This window comes from Notolabrus celidotus, chromosome 2, assembly GCF_009762535.1.
Source record: "Notolabrus celidotus isolate fNotCel1 chromosome 2, fNotCel1.pri, whole genome shotgun sequence".
NCBI classification, from domain to species: Eukaryota; Metazoa; Chordata; class Actinopteri; order Labriformes; family Labridae; genus Notolabrus; species Notolabrus celidotus.
Window position 1 is genome coordinate 36,742,339 of NC_048273.1, and position 20,251 is coordinate 36,762,589.

The following is a 20,251-nucleotide window of genomic DNA, read 5'->3' on the forward strand; positions in this document are numbered from 1 at the left end:
TGGAAAAGTATGATCTTTGATGATTGACTTGCTGATACAGCTGTTTGTTCATTCTATATTCTTGTCATAAAATATCCATTTCTTCCGTTGAAAATAGTTTTCTCATGATCTTCTCTGAGTCACACCGGTACTGCTCGCCATGTTTATTGTTGTTTATGCGTAGCAGGCATGCACAATTTGAATTTGTTAGATAGGGGTTTTCCAGGAGGTTTCATGGACATATGACGTTTTGTTTTTAGTTAATTGGCCAATTATTTACAGTTGTGCATGGTGCTAACGCTACAGCCAAATGGGCCGTTCCATAAAGGTATGTTAAGACCAATGGTCCCGTTTATGTAATGGCTGGACGTGCATACGGGCCCAGGACAACTCTACTCTGTAGTTAAGCTAATTTTAAGAAAGTCTGACCAGAACACTGAGGTGTGTGTCAGTGTACGATCTGTTTGGAGAATGTTAAGCATTTTTATAAAGTAAGCAAGCCCCTTTGTTTCAGCCCTACTTTCATAAAACGCGTTCCTCCACCTGATCAGAAAATTGTGTCCAGGAGTAAACTTGACTTTTGCCTAGGACACTGTATATTGTGATACTCTTGATACTTTTGCGTCACAGTCTTCAGCATTTTAAGCAACAAATGATGAACATTATCAGTCTGATAGGGTAAGGTCTGTAGAGTTTATTTCAGCTCCCCTCCAACAGCTCACAGAGTATTTTGATAAAACACACATAGCATGTGGACCATGAATTTTGACATAATGCAATCCTTGTTTTCTGATTGGATTGTCACTATTGACAAATATGTCATACAACCACACTTAAAAAAACGCACTATCCCTTTAATGTTGGGACGTCAATGGGCCATCTTGTAACTGTTGGGTTACAATCAGAATGCAAGAAATGGAATAATATGATCAGAAAAACAAAAATAAAATGACAGTAGAAACTAACTTAAACCTCTGAATGAGGTTCTTTATCTTTAGTTTTAACACAGACTTACAGACTGTCTCTGTTTCACTGCAGTTTGAGGGGAAGGAACGTCCTCTTTTTAATGAATCAAGAAATTCCTCAATTCAGAAAGAGAAGTGAAAACCTACAAATATCACAGATGAAGTCCTGTTTAAAGTAGTTTTAGATGTGTTTGCTAGGAAAGTGATTTTTTTTTTCATTAATACTTCTTTTTTTTTTCAAAGTGTAGTTTTCTTTATCTTCTCCAATTTCCCAATATTTAAAAACAACCCCAAAGTTTTGGAAAGTCCTGGTAATGTTTGCCTTTCTACGAGACCAGTGAAATCCTGACCCCTGCATGCTGTCACACTCTCTATATCTCTCCATTTAAAAGAAGACTATATCAGTTCATGCATACGCAATACTGTTTCAAATCAATAACATGAAATCATTTTGAAACCCATGTCATATATTAACACCAGGTAATAACAGGCTTTCCTTTGCCATCTAAAACAAAGGATGACATGTTTACCTGTCAGTTTGAAAATCAGTTAGTACATAAAATAGATAGTTTGTTAGTCATTTAGTTAGTCCATCTGTTGGTCTTTAAGTTAGTTAGTTTGTAAGCTAGGTAGTGTTAGTTAAGTCAGTTAGAAAGTTAGTCAGTCAGTCAGTCAGTCATTCAGACTGTTGATTAGTCAGTCTGTTGATTAGAAAGTTAGTGAGTAAGTAAGTTAGTTAGTTAGTTAGTTAGTTATTCTGTTGGTTGATCAGTTAGTTTGGTGAGTTGGTTTCAGTTAGCTAGTTAGTTAGGTAGTTAAGTAGTTAGGTTGTTAGTTAGTTAAGTAGTTAGTTATTTAATTATTCAGTGAGTTAGTTAATAAGTTAGTTAGTTAATTAATTATTTAGTTAGTCAATTAGATAGTTAGTCAGTTAATTAGTTAGTTAAGTAGTTAGTTAATTAGTTAGTCAGTTAGTTAATTAGATATTTAGTTAAGTAATTAGTTAGTTAGTTAGGTAGTTAGGCAGTTAGTTAAGTGGTTAGTTAAGTAATGAGTTAGTTAATTAGATAGTTAGTTAGTTAGTTAAAGTAGTTAGTTATTTAATTAGTTAGTGAGTTAGTTAATCAGTTAGTAAGTTAGTTAGTTAATTAATTATTTAGTTAGTTAATAAGATAGTCAGTTAATTAGTAAGTTAAGTAGTTAGTTAGTTAAGTAGTTAGTGAGTTAGTTAATTAGTCAGTCAGTTAGTTAAGTAGTTAGTTAGGTAGTTAGTTAGTAAAGTAGTTAGTTAGTTAATTAGATAGTTAGTTAGTAAGTTAATTAGTTAGTAAGTTAGTTAATTAGATAGTTAGTTAGTTAAGTAGTTAGTTCATTAATTAATTATTTAGTTAGTTAGCTAATTAGTTAGTTAGTTAGTTAGTTAGTTAGTTAGTTAGTTAGTTAGTTAGTTAGTTAGCCAGCCAGTCAGTCAGTCAGTTGTGCAGTCAGTTAATTAGTCAGTGTGTTGGTTGATTAGGTCGGTTGTTGGGGAAGTTGTTTTGTGAGCCAGGTCATATGTGAGAAGTGAAGTTAGTTAGTTTAGTTTTACCATTAGGCTGTCAGGTTGTAATGTGTTATTTACGTTTTTTACTACTTGTGAATTTCAAATTGTTTGGAGTTATAACTCAGCAGTAAAATAGATAGTGAGTGTGAATGATTACAGAAGCATGTTGATGTCAATCATAGTGAAGTTTGAACTATTGTTGTGGTGTTACTCCATGAGTACATACACTAGCAGACTGTGACTGTACACTCTTTCATGCTGTTGATTTAACACTGTGTTGTCAAGTGACAGCTGGAAGCGGAACTTTTCAAAGAAATGTAATATTGCGCCTACAGAGGCAGTAAAGAAGAGGCCTGCAAGCTATAAAACATGAATGTAAAAAATCTGTATCTAAAATATTTCAAAAGTCGTCTTGCCAATGTTTTATGAGGAAGGAAATTCATTCAGCATGTTTGTGTAACCCTGAGGATACACACAGCATGTCCTGGTCAAATACAGCTAAAATCTCCACAGCGTGCCTGTAACTCACAGCTTTAAGTTATTTTGCTGTGTGATAATTGTTCAGCCACAGCTATTTAAATTCAAGCACATCCCCATCATGAGTTATTGTGTTGTAAGGGTGTGTTTACGGCTCTCTGGCTCTGGCACTTTGAGATCCTGCAGCACTGTGGAGACAGGTTCCACTTTTTAGGATTTGGCAAAATGAAGGCCATGATTCGATAATATGCTGGGATTTTATTGGCACACATAAGATCTCATGGCCATGAGCGATGTAATTTCAAAATCAGATGGAGAAAAAAGCTGTAACTAAACATTCAGTTTCATTGAAAGAGCTTCTCTTTGTCTCTTTGCTGACCCTGATTCAGCTGCAAACATCTTCAAGGTTGAGTGCAGGTTTTATGAGAGAAAGCAGTTTTGCTTGGAAGGATAAAAACACACTACAAGCGATTGTGTGTAACATTAGCACATTAGCACTTTTAATCTTTAATGACTGGCACAATGACAGGTACTAAAAAAATAAGGTCAAGGGTGAAATAACCAGAAAGATCCTTTCAGAAAAGACGTTTAATAACCTGTTTCTGCTCCAAGTCTCGCTTTCCACTGTTCCACATTCAGAACTCTAAGACCTCTTCAATAAAACATGCCCTTCTGAAACATTTACAACTCTTGTGTTTCCTGAAATGATAAATCCAAAACATCTTTGATGTTCAGGAGAAATGTACATGAAACTTAATGTTTTAATTCTCTGTAAGCCACAAGTTACAAGTGACTTATATTCTGGCAGAAAGGATCCGTGCTGGAGCGCGAGGGTTGGGAGGGAGGGAGGGAGGAGGGACGGGGGGCACAGCCTTGTTGTCGGAGCAGCATATTTTATTTTCTCTCCCAGAGGTTTAGTGAAGCTAAAACACTCTGGAGTTTTAGCGGAGGTCACAAGGTTATTGTATAAACAATTCACATGGAGGCCCTGGAGCACCCAGAGGGGAATGTTTAATGCAATGCTCACAATTTTGAAATGTTGTAATGCTCAAGACGCGAACATGTGTACAATTTTAACCATGCTGCATTATCTCCCTCTCCCTCTCTTTCTCTTTTTTTTTTTTTTTTTTGACGCTTTCGGCTGTTTTGTCGAGGCAATGAAAACCACGCTTAATTAATTTGGTCAGCTGCCTTGGATAAACTACATTGATGACATCAATTAGATTCTAATGAAAACAGATAAAAGCCATGGAAAGCAAATGGAATTTCTAAACAGGACTCATCAAAGTCTTAGCATTGGAACAAATTCCCATTACGTCTCATAAAAGCCTTTAATTTGCAAAGCTCATGTCTGGTTTGGTACTTAGAAGTACATGGTCAAATGATTCAGTCTTAAGTCCTGTGCCAAGAGAGGCCAAATCAGAATTTAATTTGGCACGTAACTCCTTATCCTGTCTGAAACATGTGGATGGATGCAATCCTTGGATTAACGAAGACTTCAGAACTACACATTTGGCTTGTTCCTCCTCTTCTGGCAGAACAAACACCTAGACTAACCCGTTTGTAACACAGCTTTTACATTTCCAATCTCAGGGAGAAAAAAACACACGCTCGCTCCAGATTAGTACTTCTTAGTTAACCAAATTGCTGCAATTATGTGTGTCAGCTCATTGACGTGGGATGACAAGGCTTCGTTTCCGTCTCCTTCACTCTGTCTCTCTGTGGTAATAACTTTGTAACCATTTTCGAATGTCTGATTTGATTTCACATTTCAAGACAAATTTTAAGGAACAATCTGAACATTCAACATTTTATACCGAAAACAATTTAGAGAACGGCACATTTTATCTGCAGCATGTGTACATATATATTTTGTTCTTCCTTTGCAACACTATACAAACAATACTAAAGCATTCATTTGCTGTGTTTAAAATATGAAGCTCAGAGTGAAATAGATGATTCGAGCAAATTCAGTTTATTTCAATTCAAATCATTCATTTACATAAAAGATGCAGAGACGATTTTGCCAAATCATTTTGGAACAAATTATGAAATATTTGGACGATATGCAAAAACAATAATTCTAGCAGCATAACAATGAAAATAGAAAACAGGAAAATAATTTAACTTTAAAACTGAATGTATGCCTGCATCAGAGTTACTTCACACAGCTCAGATGAATGTGATGCATCTATGAAACAGAAGATACTTAGATATAAATATTCAAACAGCTCAGATTGCTCAGTTCTTTTTATTATTGAAAAGAACATTTACCATATTTAAACTGCCCTACATTATTTTGCATTTGTAAACATAAACCTGGACAGTCTTGGCTGCAGAAATCAGCTGTTACCAACTCCAGAATATCTGTTGAGCTTCTAAATCTCCCTCCATGTTTACCAGCTTGTTGCAGATCCTGTCTTTGGTTTGGTTTGTGTACAGTGTGTGTAAAGTCCTTTTAGGCATGAAAACACTCTAATAAACCAAAGCAGCAAAGTTGTAAAGAATTGACAACCAAAACAAGAAGCTGAAAGATAATAAAGCGCCGTAATGTGGTGAGAGAAACTGCAGACCCGGGGAATGATTCACTGCTTCATCATCACTTTCAACACTGAGTTTAAAAACTGCAGCTAAGAACTGATGTGTGAAGTAGTTAGATCACATATTCGAGATGTAAGACAGAGGTTACTAACCTTTTTTTAACTTGGAGCACCCCCCTTCAATTGTATCTAAGAAAATCTGAGCCACTCACAGAACTCTCACAGATAGAAAAGGTGAAAGGTGATGGCAGTAGCCGCCATTTTTGATATTCTTATCAAAAGGCGCAAGGACAAGATGTATTTGTGTTATACTTTTTTCTACAGACAGTCATGTAAGCTATCCAGCAAGTATTTCATCATGATTTTAGTTTGCAACTTCAGAGCAGACAAAGTCCTGGTGTGGCCGGACCAAGCGGCAACCTCCAGTCTTAAAATATGACGCCCATGCAGAAGTGCTAAAAAGTGCAGTTCATCGAGTGTCCACTTGAGGCTGGCTGCAGAAACCACATACACACACATTCAAAGACGATCTTTACAGCAATAATAAACATGTTTACAGCCTGGTTCAAAAAATGGTTTAGGTCTGATTAGCTAATTTCTCTATCGGCACATAATTCTAAAGATATTAAACTTACGACTTTTGCCCAAATAAGGGCATAGCTGACTTGATTGACAGGTGGGCATCCTGTAGCTGTTAGCGAAAAGGCTAAAGGGCCACCTCTTTACCTTACACCAGCTTGGACCAAGTTTGGTTGTGTTAAGAATTTCCAAAATGACAACTGCTGTGGATTGGCTTCAAAGCAGCGCCCAGGAATAGATGGGTGACGCCACAGATACTACGTCCATTTTTTATACAGTTTATGGAAATGCTGAACTCATCCAAAAGAGTGTGACATTAAGAGGCGGGGTTTGAGCCTCCTAGCCAACAGCGCTGTGCTCCCGCCTGTCAATCAAGTCAGTCATGTCCTTATTTGGGCAAAAACTTGTATTCTTAATATCTTCTGAACCGACACTCCATGAATTACAGTTTATAGCATTTCCGCATGGGCTTCATATTTTGAGACCGGAGGTTGCTGCTTGGTTGGGACCCATATCTATGGACAACAATGACATGATAAGTGAGAGATAATGTGTAGTGAGCAGGTTATTACAGCAGATGAAATACTTGATTCTGGTTGGTCAAAACCTCATAGCAACGGTGGTTAATTCTCAACAGCAAAATAGACACCAGGGACAACCTGATCACCACGTCACATCAAATCAATCCAAGGAGAGGAGTCCGGCACATTTCACCTGTGCCCGTTGCGTTTGCTTTCAAGCACTAACAGATCGTCGCTATGACCTTAAAAACAAGTGTTTCACACTGCTGTGCTATAACTGTAAGGGACATGTATGAACTTGACTCATTATGGTGTTCTCTGTGCGTCACAGCTTCCACATATCAAAAGTGTGCGGTTAACGATAAACTGCTTAGTGTAGCATGATTTTTGTTTGTAATACACAAACATAGTTTCACAGCGATGTGTGAGCACATTCTCTTCACATCAGCTCAGCCTGATCCATCCATACACACACTGTCATCTGAGGAGCCTGACCGTGGAATCTACTGTTGTAGACCATGTAGACCATCATGTGAACCGCTCTGTCTCAATGTAGATCCTTGATTTCACTGGTGATATTTTGAATATGCAACTAATATTTCTTCTACATTTGTTCCTATTATCTGCTCTTCTGTGCAGCTGTCACACAAACTTTTGAAGATGTTGACAAAATTCTAAAATTGTGTAAAATATTTTTTTTGCATTCAGTGTTTTGGTGTCTGTTCTTTTAGACTCTGACAGTTTGAATGCAGGAAAAAAGGGGAAGTGTTTGATGAGCCGTTTTTGTTTCTCTTGTGTGTGTATGTGCCTGGATCTGTGTGTGTGTGCGTGTGTGTGTGCGCGTGTGTGTGTGTGTGTGTGCGTGTGTGTGTGTCTGTGTGTGTGTGTGCATCCCAGCAGACTACCCTCCCCCTCCACCACCTGCGGAAGATTCAACTGGTTTCCCTCCGTCCTCGGGCTCCTTCCCTCCTCCTCCACCGATGAACTCGTACGATTATCAGGTGAGAGAAAAAGTGTTGTTGTTTTGAATTTTCTTGGTTGTCAGTAACTCTCGAAGAGTCGGCTCAGAAAGCAAAGACAGCCCCAAGCTCTACACTGAGTTCATGTACCAAGTCCAGCAAAACTGTCTCTTTATTTGAGCTGCAGCCAACTGCAGAGACGTCCAGCTGCAGAAGCCGCCTGGAGCCAGACACCCTATAACTCAGGGACCCACACACAATCTTCATTTCTGAGCTCTCCTGCAGGAAGGATAGAAGGCTGACACCTATTGGTGAAGTCTGGTCACTTGTCTTTGCTTTGCTGGTTGTAATACCCACAGGCATGCGTCCCTCCTGGGATTTCTGGCCTCTGCGCTCTGACTGAAACTCTCAGTGCTTGACCTCTACCGTGAAATCCTCTGACTGCTTCACATTCTTTTGTTCCATGATAGGAGGGGGAAAAAATCTCCCTCCTCACGCCCAACTTTTGATCTTAACCACTTTTCCTCTTAAATGAATGCTTCCTTTATAAGTTTGAATGTTATGTAATGTAAATACATTATACAATGTGAGTAAATTCCCCTCCTCCCACCCAAAACGTATTTGTAATGTCAGTAAATAGCTCCATCATGTCCATTAGATGTCACAACCTAAATGGTAACCACGCAGCTTCACAACTGTTCCATTCTGCACAGTGTGAGGACAATTTCATGGTTTTATCTAACAGGGGGAACATGAGGCTAAACCAATAAGCAGAGCTGCTTACCTCCACTGATTGGAGAGAAAGGGACACACAAGCAGCGGGAAAAATTCTAAATCATCGGAAAATTTCTCACGAGTTTCCAGAAGATCATTATATTATATCATTACAACACATGTCTTTTTGTTACAGATCATTTTCAGCCGAATAGCAAAGGCTGTGTTTGAACAAGACACTGAACAGTCTGTCTTCTGTAAAGTCAGGTTTGTTTCTCTTGCAATAAGACTTACTGAACTTATGCTAGTGATCATTTTACGTCACTTTGAAATCCGTACACGTAACTGTATTCCTAAGCATACACACGCTTCATTGTGTCATGTTTTCTCCCAAATGTCCTTGGATAGTTCATCAACTCACAGCTGTGAAAGGTTTGATTAAATGTTACGTAAAACACAGCTGTTAGAGCTGCCTCCCATCAGTCCAAAATACCAACTGAAAAACCTGTGACTTACATGTGGCCATGAGTTAGCCTCGTCATTATGCAATCACAGGACGAGCTGTAAACTTTACAAAAGGTTTTAAATGACACAATATATTCAGTTTCCTCTTCTTAAAGAAAACAGATCAGGGGATTAATGGTGCCTTGAAAGGAGGGCGTGTTAACCGTGTTCACGAAAAAGTTGAAATAAGTCACATGAGATGCTAGTGAAATTTTTCAGAGAGCTACGAGTCCGGGAGTTGTGACGTGCCTGATGGCATTTTCAGAAATGGCAGAGCCTGTGGAATCTAGATTGATTTACATTAAATCATCTTTCATTGTGGTTTTGAAAAATGTGGTGAAAATGTTGGTTTAACTGCAACGTGTAAAAGCCTTATTACAACAACCATCCTTCTGCACGTAGATGTAATGTTAATGCTATATTTCCAGCTGTCTTATCTTTTCTTAACGTTAGCTTTATCTTTTCACGTTAGATGGATAGTTACCACTTGAATGCCAAGCCTCTCTTGTTTACGACATAGGTAGAAATATTTAACAACATGCTGACAGCTAATGCTGATTAACACCCAAGCAGAAACCTCCGGTCTCAAACTATGAAGTCCATGAAGTATTATAAACTGCAATTCATCAAGAATCCACTTGAGGCTGGCTGCAGAAACACCAGAAACCACATACATACCCATTCAAAGAAGACGATCTTTACAGCAGAAATAAACATGTTTACAGCCTGGTTCAAAAAACAGCTTGGCTCTACGTAGCTAATTTCTCTATCGGCACAGACTACATGGGGTGAATTTTTTTTCTTATTGGACGGTTCAGAAGATATTAAGATTACAAGTTTTTGCCCAAATAAGGACATGACTGACTTGACTCCCGGACGGGAACACATAGCTGTTGGCTAGGAGGCTCAAACTCCACCTCTTTACATCACACTCTGCCTGGTTGAGTTCAGCATTTCCAATATGGCTGCCGCCGCCGATTGGCTTCACAACAGCGCTCAGGAACAGATGGGTGACGTCACGGATACTACGTCCATTATTTGTAGTCTATGTTAACACCTGATGATAATGATACTTCATTCAGGTTAACATGAGGTTCATGTGGGCTGCCTGATTCGTCGCAAAACTCAAATAAAGAATTAAAAGTTGAAGCTTTATATTAAAAGTGTCGGGTCCATCTCTGCAAACAAAGTCAGATTATATTTTGACGCCTTTTACACATTTAATTGAATTGAATATCAACATATTAATAGACCAATGCCATTTGTATCACTAAATCTGCGTACAGTGTTTCCAACTTAGCGACTTGTTTTCTATATTTAGTGAGTTTTCAGACCCCTCTACTGACTCTTTTGCAAAAAAGCGACTAGCAACAAATGTATCGACTTTTTCTGGTGTTAATGGAGACGTTTGGAGACTGACGTGAAAGCACGTATCTTTCTTACTCTTCTCAATGAGCAGTGGATGCTGCTGTGAGTCCCTCCTAGCTGCATTCAGAGGAGGAGGTGTTCATCCCTCAGCATCCAGACTGTTAATATATCACGCATGTACAAAGACACCGCTGGCTGATCCTGCCTACTGTCTCTTTTTGATCCATTTAGATAGTAAATGTAGATTGTATACATAGACTGTAAAAAATATGGACGTAGGATCCGTGACGTCACCCATCTGTTTCTGAAGAGCTGATTTGAGACCAATCGGCTGCGGCAGCCATATTGCTTCTGTCGAGCCAGTGTGACGTAAAGAGGCGGGCTTTGAGCCTCCTAGCCAACAGCTGCAGTGTTCCTGCAGGCAGCTGTGCCTCTCATTGGAAGACTAGTAATCTCAATATTTTCCAAATTACCGAATTAGAAAAAAATTCACCCCCCTCACAGTGAGAGGACATCGAGAAATTAGCTATTCAGACTACACTCATCTTTTGTACCAGGCTGTAAACATGTTTATTAATGCTGCAAAGATCGTCTTTTCCCCATTCATGTGTATGTGACTTCCGGTACTTCCGGAGCCAGCCTCAAGTGGATCCTCGATGAACTGCAGCTTCTAACACTTCCGCATTGGACTTTTTAGACCAGAGGTTGCCGCTTGATTGTATACAATAAACATTTTGAACATGTTATTGTTGAAACATGTAATTACTTTACTTTATTTTGTTGTAGGCTCTTAAGTGTAGTTATTAACATATTTAGGGTGTTTTTTAACCTCTTTTTGTTTCTCCATCAACGTTACACGTCTCTCTGACAGCGTCCATTACAATTCAAATTATGCAAATTATATGATGACGTCATTTAGTGACTTCTACTGACTTTAAGGACAGCCAATAGCTACTGTCCTCACTGAGGAGTTGGCAACACTGTCTGCATATCGTATTGGCACAGGTGACTGTAGTGAGGCGTTTCCATATGTCATGAAAAGATAAAAGCACGTCTTAAAGTCCATCAAATATTTAATCTGATTTGAGTCACCTTCACAACCCAGTGGAGGAAACCAGACTGTACCCTAACTGAATCATTCGGTGTAATATTGACGGTGATTTCATCAATATCTGCTAATACTGTGCATTATCTCCAGGTGTAATATTTACTTTTAATAGATATCACTATGCAACGTACAGAGACGCGTAGACGGCTGCCTCAACAACTCGTCACATCTTCATCGCCTGCATGTCTCTAATGTTGTAGTTTGTAATGTAAAAAAATCAGTTAGGGTCCTATGAACATAAACACTGCAGGGACTTGTGCGTGTTATTGGATGATGGACACTGGCACTGCTGTACAACTACCTGAACGCAGCATTAAGACGGTGGCACACTTTTCATTGTATTTGTGACCTTCATGCTGTAAGACACAAACAGACTGTCCTCTCTGACCTTTCTTTGAAGAGCACCTTGATTTCTGTGGAAGAAACTTTATTTTCTTCGTCTTCCTCTCTGTTTTTGACATGGGTCACCGCACCACCGAACCGTTGACCTGCTGGCTCATTGTATGCATATTCATTTATTCATTTATAAGGTGCTTTGCATTGACCATCTATGGAAGAATGTGAGTCCATAGAGTGTGGAACATGAGGCTGAACCTCGTGTATGGGTGTTCACAGGTGGATTGTGCTATATGAAAGGACTATGGTGTGAAAGTGTGTGTGTGCACGGTTTTATAAATTTGTATTTCTTTTTTTTTTGCACAAGCCAATTCCAAGTTTCTAAAGTGTGCAAACTTAAAGTATGGAGTGTATAGTGACCTCAGGTCACTGTTTAATTATCAGGCTGTTTTCTGCAGTGTGAGGTGCAAGTAGTGGAAAGAAGTTTTAGTGATTTTGATTTTATAGAGACAATCATTTTAATTTGCAATAATGTTTAAACAAACAATTGAGGCATTGGTGTCCTAGCGGTCTAAGCACCCCACGTAGAGAGGCTATAGCCAAGGCAAGGCAGCTTTATTTGTATAGCGCATTTCATACACGAGGGCAACTCAATGTGCTTTACATTAAAACATTAAAAGCATTGGAGACATTTAGACAGGCATAAAAGAACACAATTAAAATGACAAATATGATAAAACAGAAAAGAAAAGGAAAATTAGAAATATATTAAAAATTACATTAAAATTTAAATTTAAAGTGGGTTAAAATAATCTAAGATAGGAAGGCAGTGGCAAATAAAAAAGTCTTAGTCTTTGATTTAAAAGAGGTGAGAGTTGGAGCAGACCTGCAGCTTTCAGGGAGTGTGTTCCAGATATATGGTGCATAATGACTAAACGCTGCTTCACCATGTTTCCTTCTGACTCTAGGAACTGAAAGCAGACCAGTACCTGATGACCTCAGAGGTCGAGGTGGTTCATAAAGTAGTAGCAGATCAGCAATGTATTTTGGGCCTAAACCATTCAGGTCTTTATAAACCATCAGCAGGATTTTAAAGTCTATTCTCTGACAGACAGGAAGCCAGTGTAGAGATCTAAGAACTGGAGTAATGTGGTCTACTTTTTTGGTCCTTGTTAGGACTCGAGCAGCAGCATTCTGTATGAGCTGCAGCCGTCTGATGGACTTTTTAGGGAGTCCTGTAAAGACCCCGTTACAGTAGTCTAGTCTGCTAAAGATAAATGCATGGATGCTATAGTCCTCTTCGCAGAGGTTGCCGGTTCGACTCCCGGCCGGTTGACCATTTCCTGCATGTCTTCCCTCTCTCTCTCCTCCCCACATTTCCTGTCTCTCTTCAGCTGTCCTATAAAATAATGGCAAAAAGCCCCCCAAACACCAAACAAACAATTAAGTGGAATAAAACATGATTCTGTATCTAAATGAAGCACTCCTGGTAACAGTACTTTAATATAAAGAAGAAAACCTAACATGACCTGCAGTCTGTTGGCTGTTTGACGGCTCTCAGATGTGGAAAGCAAACCTTCAGTCTGTTTTTCAGAGACACTTCCTCGCCCATTTCATGTCAACATTACACACACTGACATATTTCCTGGCTGTTTGACGGTTGTTTAATCTTTATGCTGCATTGATAATTGATTTCTTAAAAGTGCGTCATAACTCCGCCTCAGTTTTTTGGTTTAATACTTTGTTCACCGTGTCACTCCATCTCTCATCCCCCTGGCACCGTAGCAGTGACTCATAGCTGGCCTCAGTCATGAGGGGTGCACTCGCTTTACAGAGAAGTAAATATTTGATACAGATTTGAATGAATATTGAAAAGTATTCACTAAACCCCGAATGTATGATGATCCCACTTCTTCTACAAGTACAAGTACAATTGGAAAACTCATTAAACTCTTTAAAAAGTGAGGCAGTTTGTCTTTAAGGAGACGGTTGTTTTCACAGGACAACTACATTATTCATAAGTCTACACTATAAGAATGACGATCAGTGATTCATGGTTAAGTTCTGTCCTTTTATCCGCTGTCACCTCTTTGATCATGTCTGTTCCTTTGCATAGTTCAAACAGTAGAAGTTAAAGAATTTACGGTCTGAAATGACATGAACACTTACTGGTTGTGAATTAACTGAGTCCATGCAACATAATTCTTTAATACACTATTTCTATTGTCCTGTAGCTGGAGCAGGACTCTGTAATTGTTCTGAAAAAGAGGACAGATATCAAAGTGGAGAGCATGAACACACTAAATGAGTAAATCAGAGATGAAGTGGTGTTTCCTCTGAAGAAGGCAGGAATCTTCTCGTCTCTCTCTCTCTGACGGAGAGAGATGTCTGCATTGTGATGTGTTAATGCAGGAACCTTTAGCAGAAGCCGCTCGTCCTCATCGGGACCGCTCGATGAAGCTCCGCACGGCAAAAAGCAACCATCACAGAGCCTGCGATGTTTCCTTTCATCCCCCTCGTTATCACCGTTAAACAAGTTTGCCTGTTTTTCTCTGTGTTGATTTGAGACAAGCCATTAGTGTTTTGCTTTGTTTACCCCCTGCTCATGATTGCCTTAGATGTTTTTAAGCAGCAGCTCGGCTCCAAATGGAGGCAAGCCCTGCCTGTAATAGATTGTGACAGGTAATCCAAACACATAACATTAGAATAAGAAGCAGTCACTGATCCAGCCAACTCAAAAAGCCCCCGCAGGCAAATTGCAAGAAGTCTTCTTGCAGTTGCAGCATAGTTCAGAAGACTAAAAATAAATCTGTCATTCCGTGGAGAAAATTCCCGGGAATTTTTGTAGAAAAACTGAGTGTCACTAATGGTCAAATCACTTTAATCACTTTCCAGATTTTTCAGCACCAGTTTTCCACTTTATTTTCTAAGATTTTTGTATCCTCCCTGAGATTTTAAAGATGGATTTTCTCTGAGGTGAAACTAAAAAACTGTGGATGAATAAATCAGTGAGGGCTCAGAGTGCTGAAGTGATCCTGTTACTGACGCTTTCAAGCCTCCTCTGACAATAAACTCGTTAAATAAAAATCGCACCAATGCTTATCATCTTTTATAGAGAAGGTTTTTAAAAAGTGGAATAAAAAATATCTGACTTTAATTTTAAAAAATTGACCTTTTTGTTTGAAATACTGCTGAAAGAGATTGTGATGAATAATGCATGAAGAATGAGATACTGTAAATCCAAGTGCGCTGAAAAGCAGGAGGTGAATAGTGCACTGCGTTATGAAAGTTGTCTCTCAGACAATACATCGCTTCTTCTTTCTCAGAGTGTTTCTCTCACAGAGAAGTCTCTGCTCTTGATGTGTGGCTTTCAAAAGGATTGTCTGAGGTCAAGGTGAAACGTGAACTCAGAAACTGTAATGCAAAGAGTAAGAAATGTTAAAAAAAACAAAACTGGAGAGAATGTCTCCGAGCTGCACAGAGTCAGAAATACTCCTCATTGATGATTATCTGTCCTCAACTTTAGAGTGCAGCAAGAAGAAGTAAACTGGAGGTGTCATGGCAGGCTGTGTTTGGTAAGTTTACTCTGTTCATGTGTGTTACAGATGAAAGGACCAGAGAAGACCCTGGAGGAGAGACGCTCCAGCCTGGATGCAGAGATCGACTCCCTCACCAGCATCCTGGCTGACCTGGAGAGCAGCTCGCCCTACAAGCCACGGACTACACAAGTACGAGACCAACACACCCTCACGCCTGTGCATACAGACACACAATAGGCCTCATTCTCTGGTGGAATGTTCTTTCAGGCCCTCTTAATCAGGTTTTAAGAAGATCCTGGCGTTCACCAAAGTGTTCTCAAACAGGATTTGTCCTTAAGACCAAAATCTACAAACACTAAAATGATGACTACTGTGTTTTTCTTAACTCTGTACCTGCATTTATTTAAAGTACTTTTATTAACACGTGATATTTGAATGAAACATCACCTCTTCTATCATTTACTAGAAGAAGCATTGAGATAAAAAGTAAGGGTGCATGATATGGATTATTTTGAGCCAATACTGGTAAACGACCATGCTGTTTTAATTACGCCTCTAGCTGGTGTAATCTTTGGTCCTTTACCTCAGAAAAAGAGGGTCATCAAGTCCTGTAAGGTCACTGACTTGTCTGCTTTGGGTTGTCTCTGGTAAACTTCCTGCTTTTCTCAAACCTGTTGATCTGGTACTTCGGCACTTGCATTTTTTTGATGCTAGTACTAATGTTAGCTGAGGGCACTGCCGCTTCATATTTCATCAATACATCTTCATCACCATGATGACTTTTCAGGTTGTTTAAATGATCCGTAGTGTTAAAATATGAGGCCTTTTTCCTCCTCTTGGAATACTGGAAATGTTTTGCAAATTGCATTTGTGGTATCCTCCTCCTGAAACAGTGAAAACATCCACACCGGTGACGCCATCTTTACTCTCTCACAGCTTGTTGAGGCTGCTCTTGTTCCTCTTCTCTGTTTGTAATAGAGACTCACATACTGACACCTACTCTGTCTGATTGTACAGGCTTGTAAATAAGTTGGCACAAGCTTTCAGAGTACATGGCGTTCATCACTTTAAGAACACGTGTGAAGAGCTCTGCATGTTAAGAACAGGATCATGAATCTGACTTTTCTTAAGAGCAAATTTAATAAAAGTCTTAGGAGGAAATAAACAAACAAGGCCCTATATCTTCAGTGTTGAAGTATAGATGAATTCAGTTTAATATAAATAAGTTGTACTTTTAACTTCTGCAGTTAAGTGACTCTGAAAGCTGGTTGGTTATAGATTAATATATAACTCTGATATTACAACAAGTGAAGTTTACATGCTATAAAGAGTGTTATCTCATCATCTGTCCATGATGCATTCAGTGGCTTTTGGAGAAGCTTTCCAAAGCAGTGTCATGCTGTTGCTATTTATTATGTTTTAGGTGTTGTTAGCAGTTCAATCAAGAGTTTGAGAAGAAGTCTCCTGTAGTTTGGTAGAGAACATGGCCAAACATAAAAGGACAATATAATGGCATTATACATTTTTTTTTATTATTTGTATTTCAAGAATAAAGTGAAAAGTTTTGGAGTGAGACCAAATGTTTGGTAGAAGTGCCAGTTATAGATTATTTTCCTGCAAATGGTATTTTGGACATTTTGAATCAATACTAAACACTTTGACTTTATTCTTACATTAACATTTTTCCCCTAAGTTCAAATAAACCTTCAAACTCTGACTTATTTGAGGATAACAAAAAGATCACACCCGCTTATTTTGTTCATTTGTCCTTACACTCTTTGGTGATTGGCATACTTATAACTCACATGCTTTTGTTTCCTGCAGGTTTAAACTTTCCTTAACATATTCGATTGTCCAGTATTCCACAAGAAAGTTAAATAGTAAACACAGAAGAAAGTAAACACTGAAGTGAATTATTATGTTGGTTGTTTGTGCACAGTGCATCAAACTAGTCTCACCTGCATCAGATTCAGAAAGGATAGACATAACAGATGACATGCATGTCTTCAAATCAGTGCTTTTACAATCAACATATTTTGTATCGTCCTGATAATGTGAATGTACTTAATAACTTACATTTTAAAAGGTTTTGAATAAGGTCTTCAGTAGGGATGGGCAATGGTTTTTGAATATTCAAACATTCGTTCACTTTGTAAAAATCAAAGCGTTAATATGAATATTTTCTCATTTTAAAGGTGACATATCATGCACAATGGACTTTTTAATGGTTCTTTACCTGAAATATGTGTCCCTGGCATGTCTACAAACCCCCCGAGAATGAAAAAAAATCCATTCTGCCCCTGTTCTGATTTCTCCACCTTTCTGTAAATGTGTGTGAAACGAGCCGTTTCAGACTTCCGTGTTTTTGTTACGTAACAACAATATCCGGTCTGTCACGGAGTCAGAGCTCGGAGCTTGTTCAGCCCATAGACTGTATAAAATAATACTGAATCCCTCCCCCGTTTTTCATTACCTGCACAAATGTGTGCTAACAAGGAGCTTAGGAGGGAGGCATGCTAGTTGTAGGCTGTCTTAATAAACACAAAGGTCGGTTTTACTCCCCACGTCTGCAGATTTGAAGATCTAGTGGATGATTTTATTTATCATGGATAAGTGCTAGCGCTAGTTAGCATAGCCACATAGCTACATGTCATAGCTGTAGCTGTGTACCAAGACACACGTCTACATACTGACAAATAAAACAACAAGAAACACAGAATCTGTGACCAATCCTTCAGAAAAGGTCCTGCTGCCTTCCTGGTAGAGGTCGGTTTTACTCCCCACGTCTGCAGATTTGAAGATCTAGTGGATGATTTTTATTTATCATGGATAAGTGCTAGCGCTAGTTAGCATAGCCACATAGCTACATGTTCGTAGCTGTGTACCAAGACACACGTCGACATACTGATAAATAAAACAACAAGAAACGCTAAATCTGTGACCAATCCTTCAGAAAGGTCCTGCTGCAGGCGCCTCTCCGTCAGGATCAGATTCTGGATCAGATTCAGAGGGTTGAAGTAACGTGATCTCTGAGCAGCCGTGTATATTCAGCCAACATGTAAACATTAGATCAACGTGCTGGAGAGCCGAGGCACATCCACTTCCTGAGGGGGCGTGGTCAGAGAGACAACAGAGTGTTCTGAGGAGGACTGAAGAAGAGTGTTTTTCAGGCATGCCAAAATCTGATTTCAAAGTGTTTTTTTGAGCATAAACTTTAAAGACATGTTTTGGGGACCTCTTAGACCAATATATATTGATGAAAAAAGCGTGATATGTCACCTTTAAAAGTAACGTTTTTCATCGTTTCTACAGGTGCCTGGTTGTAATACGGTATTCCCACCAGACGGTGGCTACAGAGCGTCTTAAAGCCGTTTGCTAACTGCATTGGCAAACAAAAGAACTAAGATTAGAATAGTCGTTGAATAGATGACAATGATTGTGGTATAGTATTTTGTCTTGAAATGCCTATCCCTACTCTTCATTCTTAAGGACATTGTGTAAGAACACTCCAATAAAACACAGGATAACTGAATTACTCTTATTATTGATCCCAGGTGCCGCACTGTAATAAATGAGGTTTCTGCACAACAGCGGGCTCCATGTTGCAACTATTACAAATGTTTTGCAGTCGAGACAAAATGAGTCGTGACCTATATCATTAGTTGATATTAAATGATATTAAGAGCAACTTCTAAAAGTCAAAGCCTTGGGCAGTTCACTAAATTGTTTGACACACAATAAATGTAGGACAGACGCATAAAAAAACTGAACCAATTGTGTTTGGAGCAGGGAGGCTCTCACAGGGGCTTTAAACAGCACGCAGATCATTTCTCTAGTGAGAGGTTCGAGAAATAATGTTTTACCTGAAAGGTTGTTCCCTGTGAGGGCATCAACGGGGAATTGAACATCCTGAAGGTATTACTGCTTTTATTCTGTGAGTTATTTACTGTGTAGGAGCCATGTCTACATGTTGTCTGTTTCATTTATTTATCAAAGGATGCATATGAAAGGCTGGAAACAGGGTTAAGATCATCAATTATTGACTGAGTGTTCGTTTAGCTGCAGATGAGGGTTCTGCCCTCCTACAAGACGTACAAATTTACACCCTCTGACCTGTTATGTCAGCATGGGTTAGAAAGTGATTCGGACTCATATGGAGGGAAACGAAGCTTCTTTTCCGTTTCTTGCTCTTCTGCCAGTTCTCTCTTTTTCTCAGGCTGGAGGAATGCACTTATGAGGCGCAACATCTTTGGAAGAAAAGACTCTTGAAACATGGTATTTTGGTGGAAGTGTGCAGCATACAGTGCTTGTGTCCTTTGGTTTTGGTGACCCTGGCTCCCTGGTTAGAGGGAGTAAAATGGCTGTTCTTCACACAAAGTGAAAATTATTGCACCACACAGGGGAAACATAGCGGATACAGGGTGAAAAGAAGGGAGCCATGTGGTTCTTTAATGATACACTTTAAAGGAAAGTGAGTACAATCTGACTGAATGATTTCTAGCATGTGTATTGTTGCGGCGAGTCAGTGTGTTCATGGCTCCTGATGTTAAATGTGATACTGTAATAACATAACATTATGGGCTCATAAAGCATGATGAAATGTCTCTTTTCACCAATCAAACAGACAGTTTGTAGTAAAATAAACTGATATAGAGCTGACCCACATTGTGCACAGACCAGACTCCCACAAAGGGTTGTGAAGGGTCTCCAAAGATGTTGAATTCTGGAATATTCAGGGCCTTGTTTCCAAAGGATCCATTGTAGGCCTGATTGTGCTTATTTGGCACAAAGCTTGACCCAAAGCTGAAGGAAACAACTTTATTTGACCATGAACACAACCTTTTCATGTCTTCCATTTTGCAAAATGGTCGGTTTTACTCCCCACGTCTGCAGATTTGAAGATCTAGTGGATGATTTTTATTTATCATGGATAAGTGCTAGCGCTAGTTAGCATAGCTACATAGCTACAAGTCGTAGCTGTTGCTGTGTAGCAAGACACTTGTCTACATACTGACAAAGAAAACAACAAGAAATACAGAATCTGTGACCAATCCTTCAGAAAAGGTCCCGCTGCCTTCTTGGCAGAGGTCGGTTTTACTCCCCACGTCTGCAGATTTGA

General features: G+C 39.1%; 1 protein-coding gene across 2 annotated transcripts in view; it reads left to right on the forward strand.

The window, feature by feature from the left end:
- lpp (LIM domain containing preferred translocation partner in lipoma) overlaps positions 1–20,251 on the forward strand; it is a 297,770-nt gene that overhangs the window by 105,749 nt on the left and 171,770 nt on the right. Inside the window, exons 5-6 of one of the 2 annotated variants that reach the window (XM_034706133.1) lie at positions 7,502–7,605; positions 15,199–15,321. In XM_034706133.1, coding sequence (XP_034562024.1) covers positions 7,502–7,605; positions 15,199–15,321 — 227 coding nt within the window. The remainder of the gene's footprint in view (positions 1–7,501; positions 7,606–15,198; positions 15,322–20,251) is intronic. The other variant, XM_034706143.1, reaches the window with a different exon arrangement.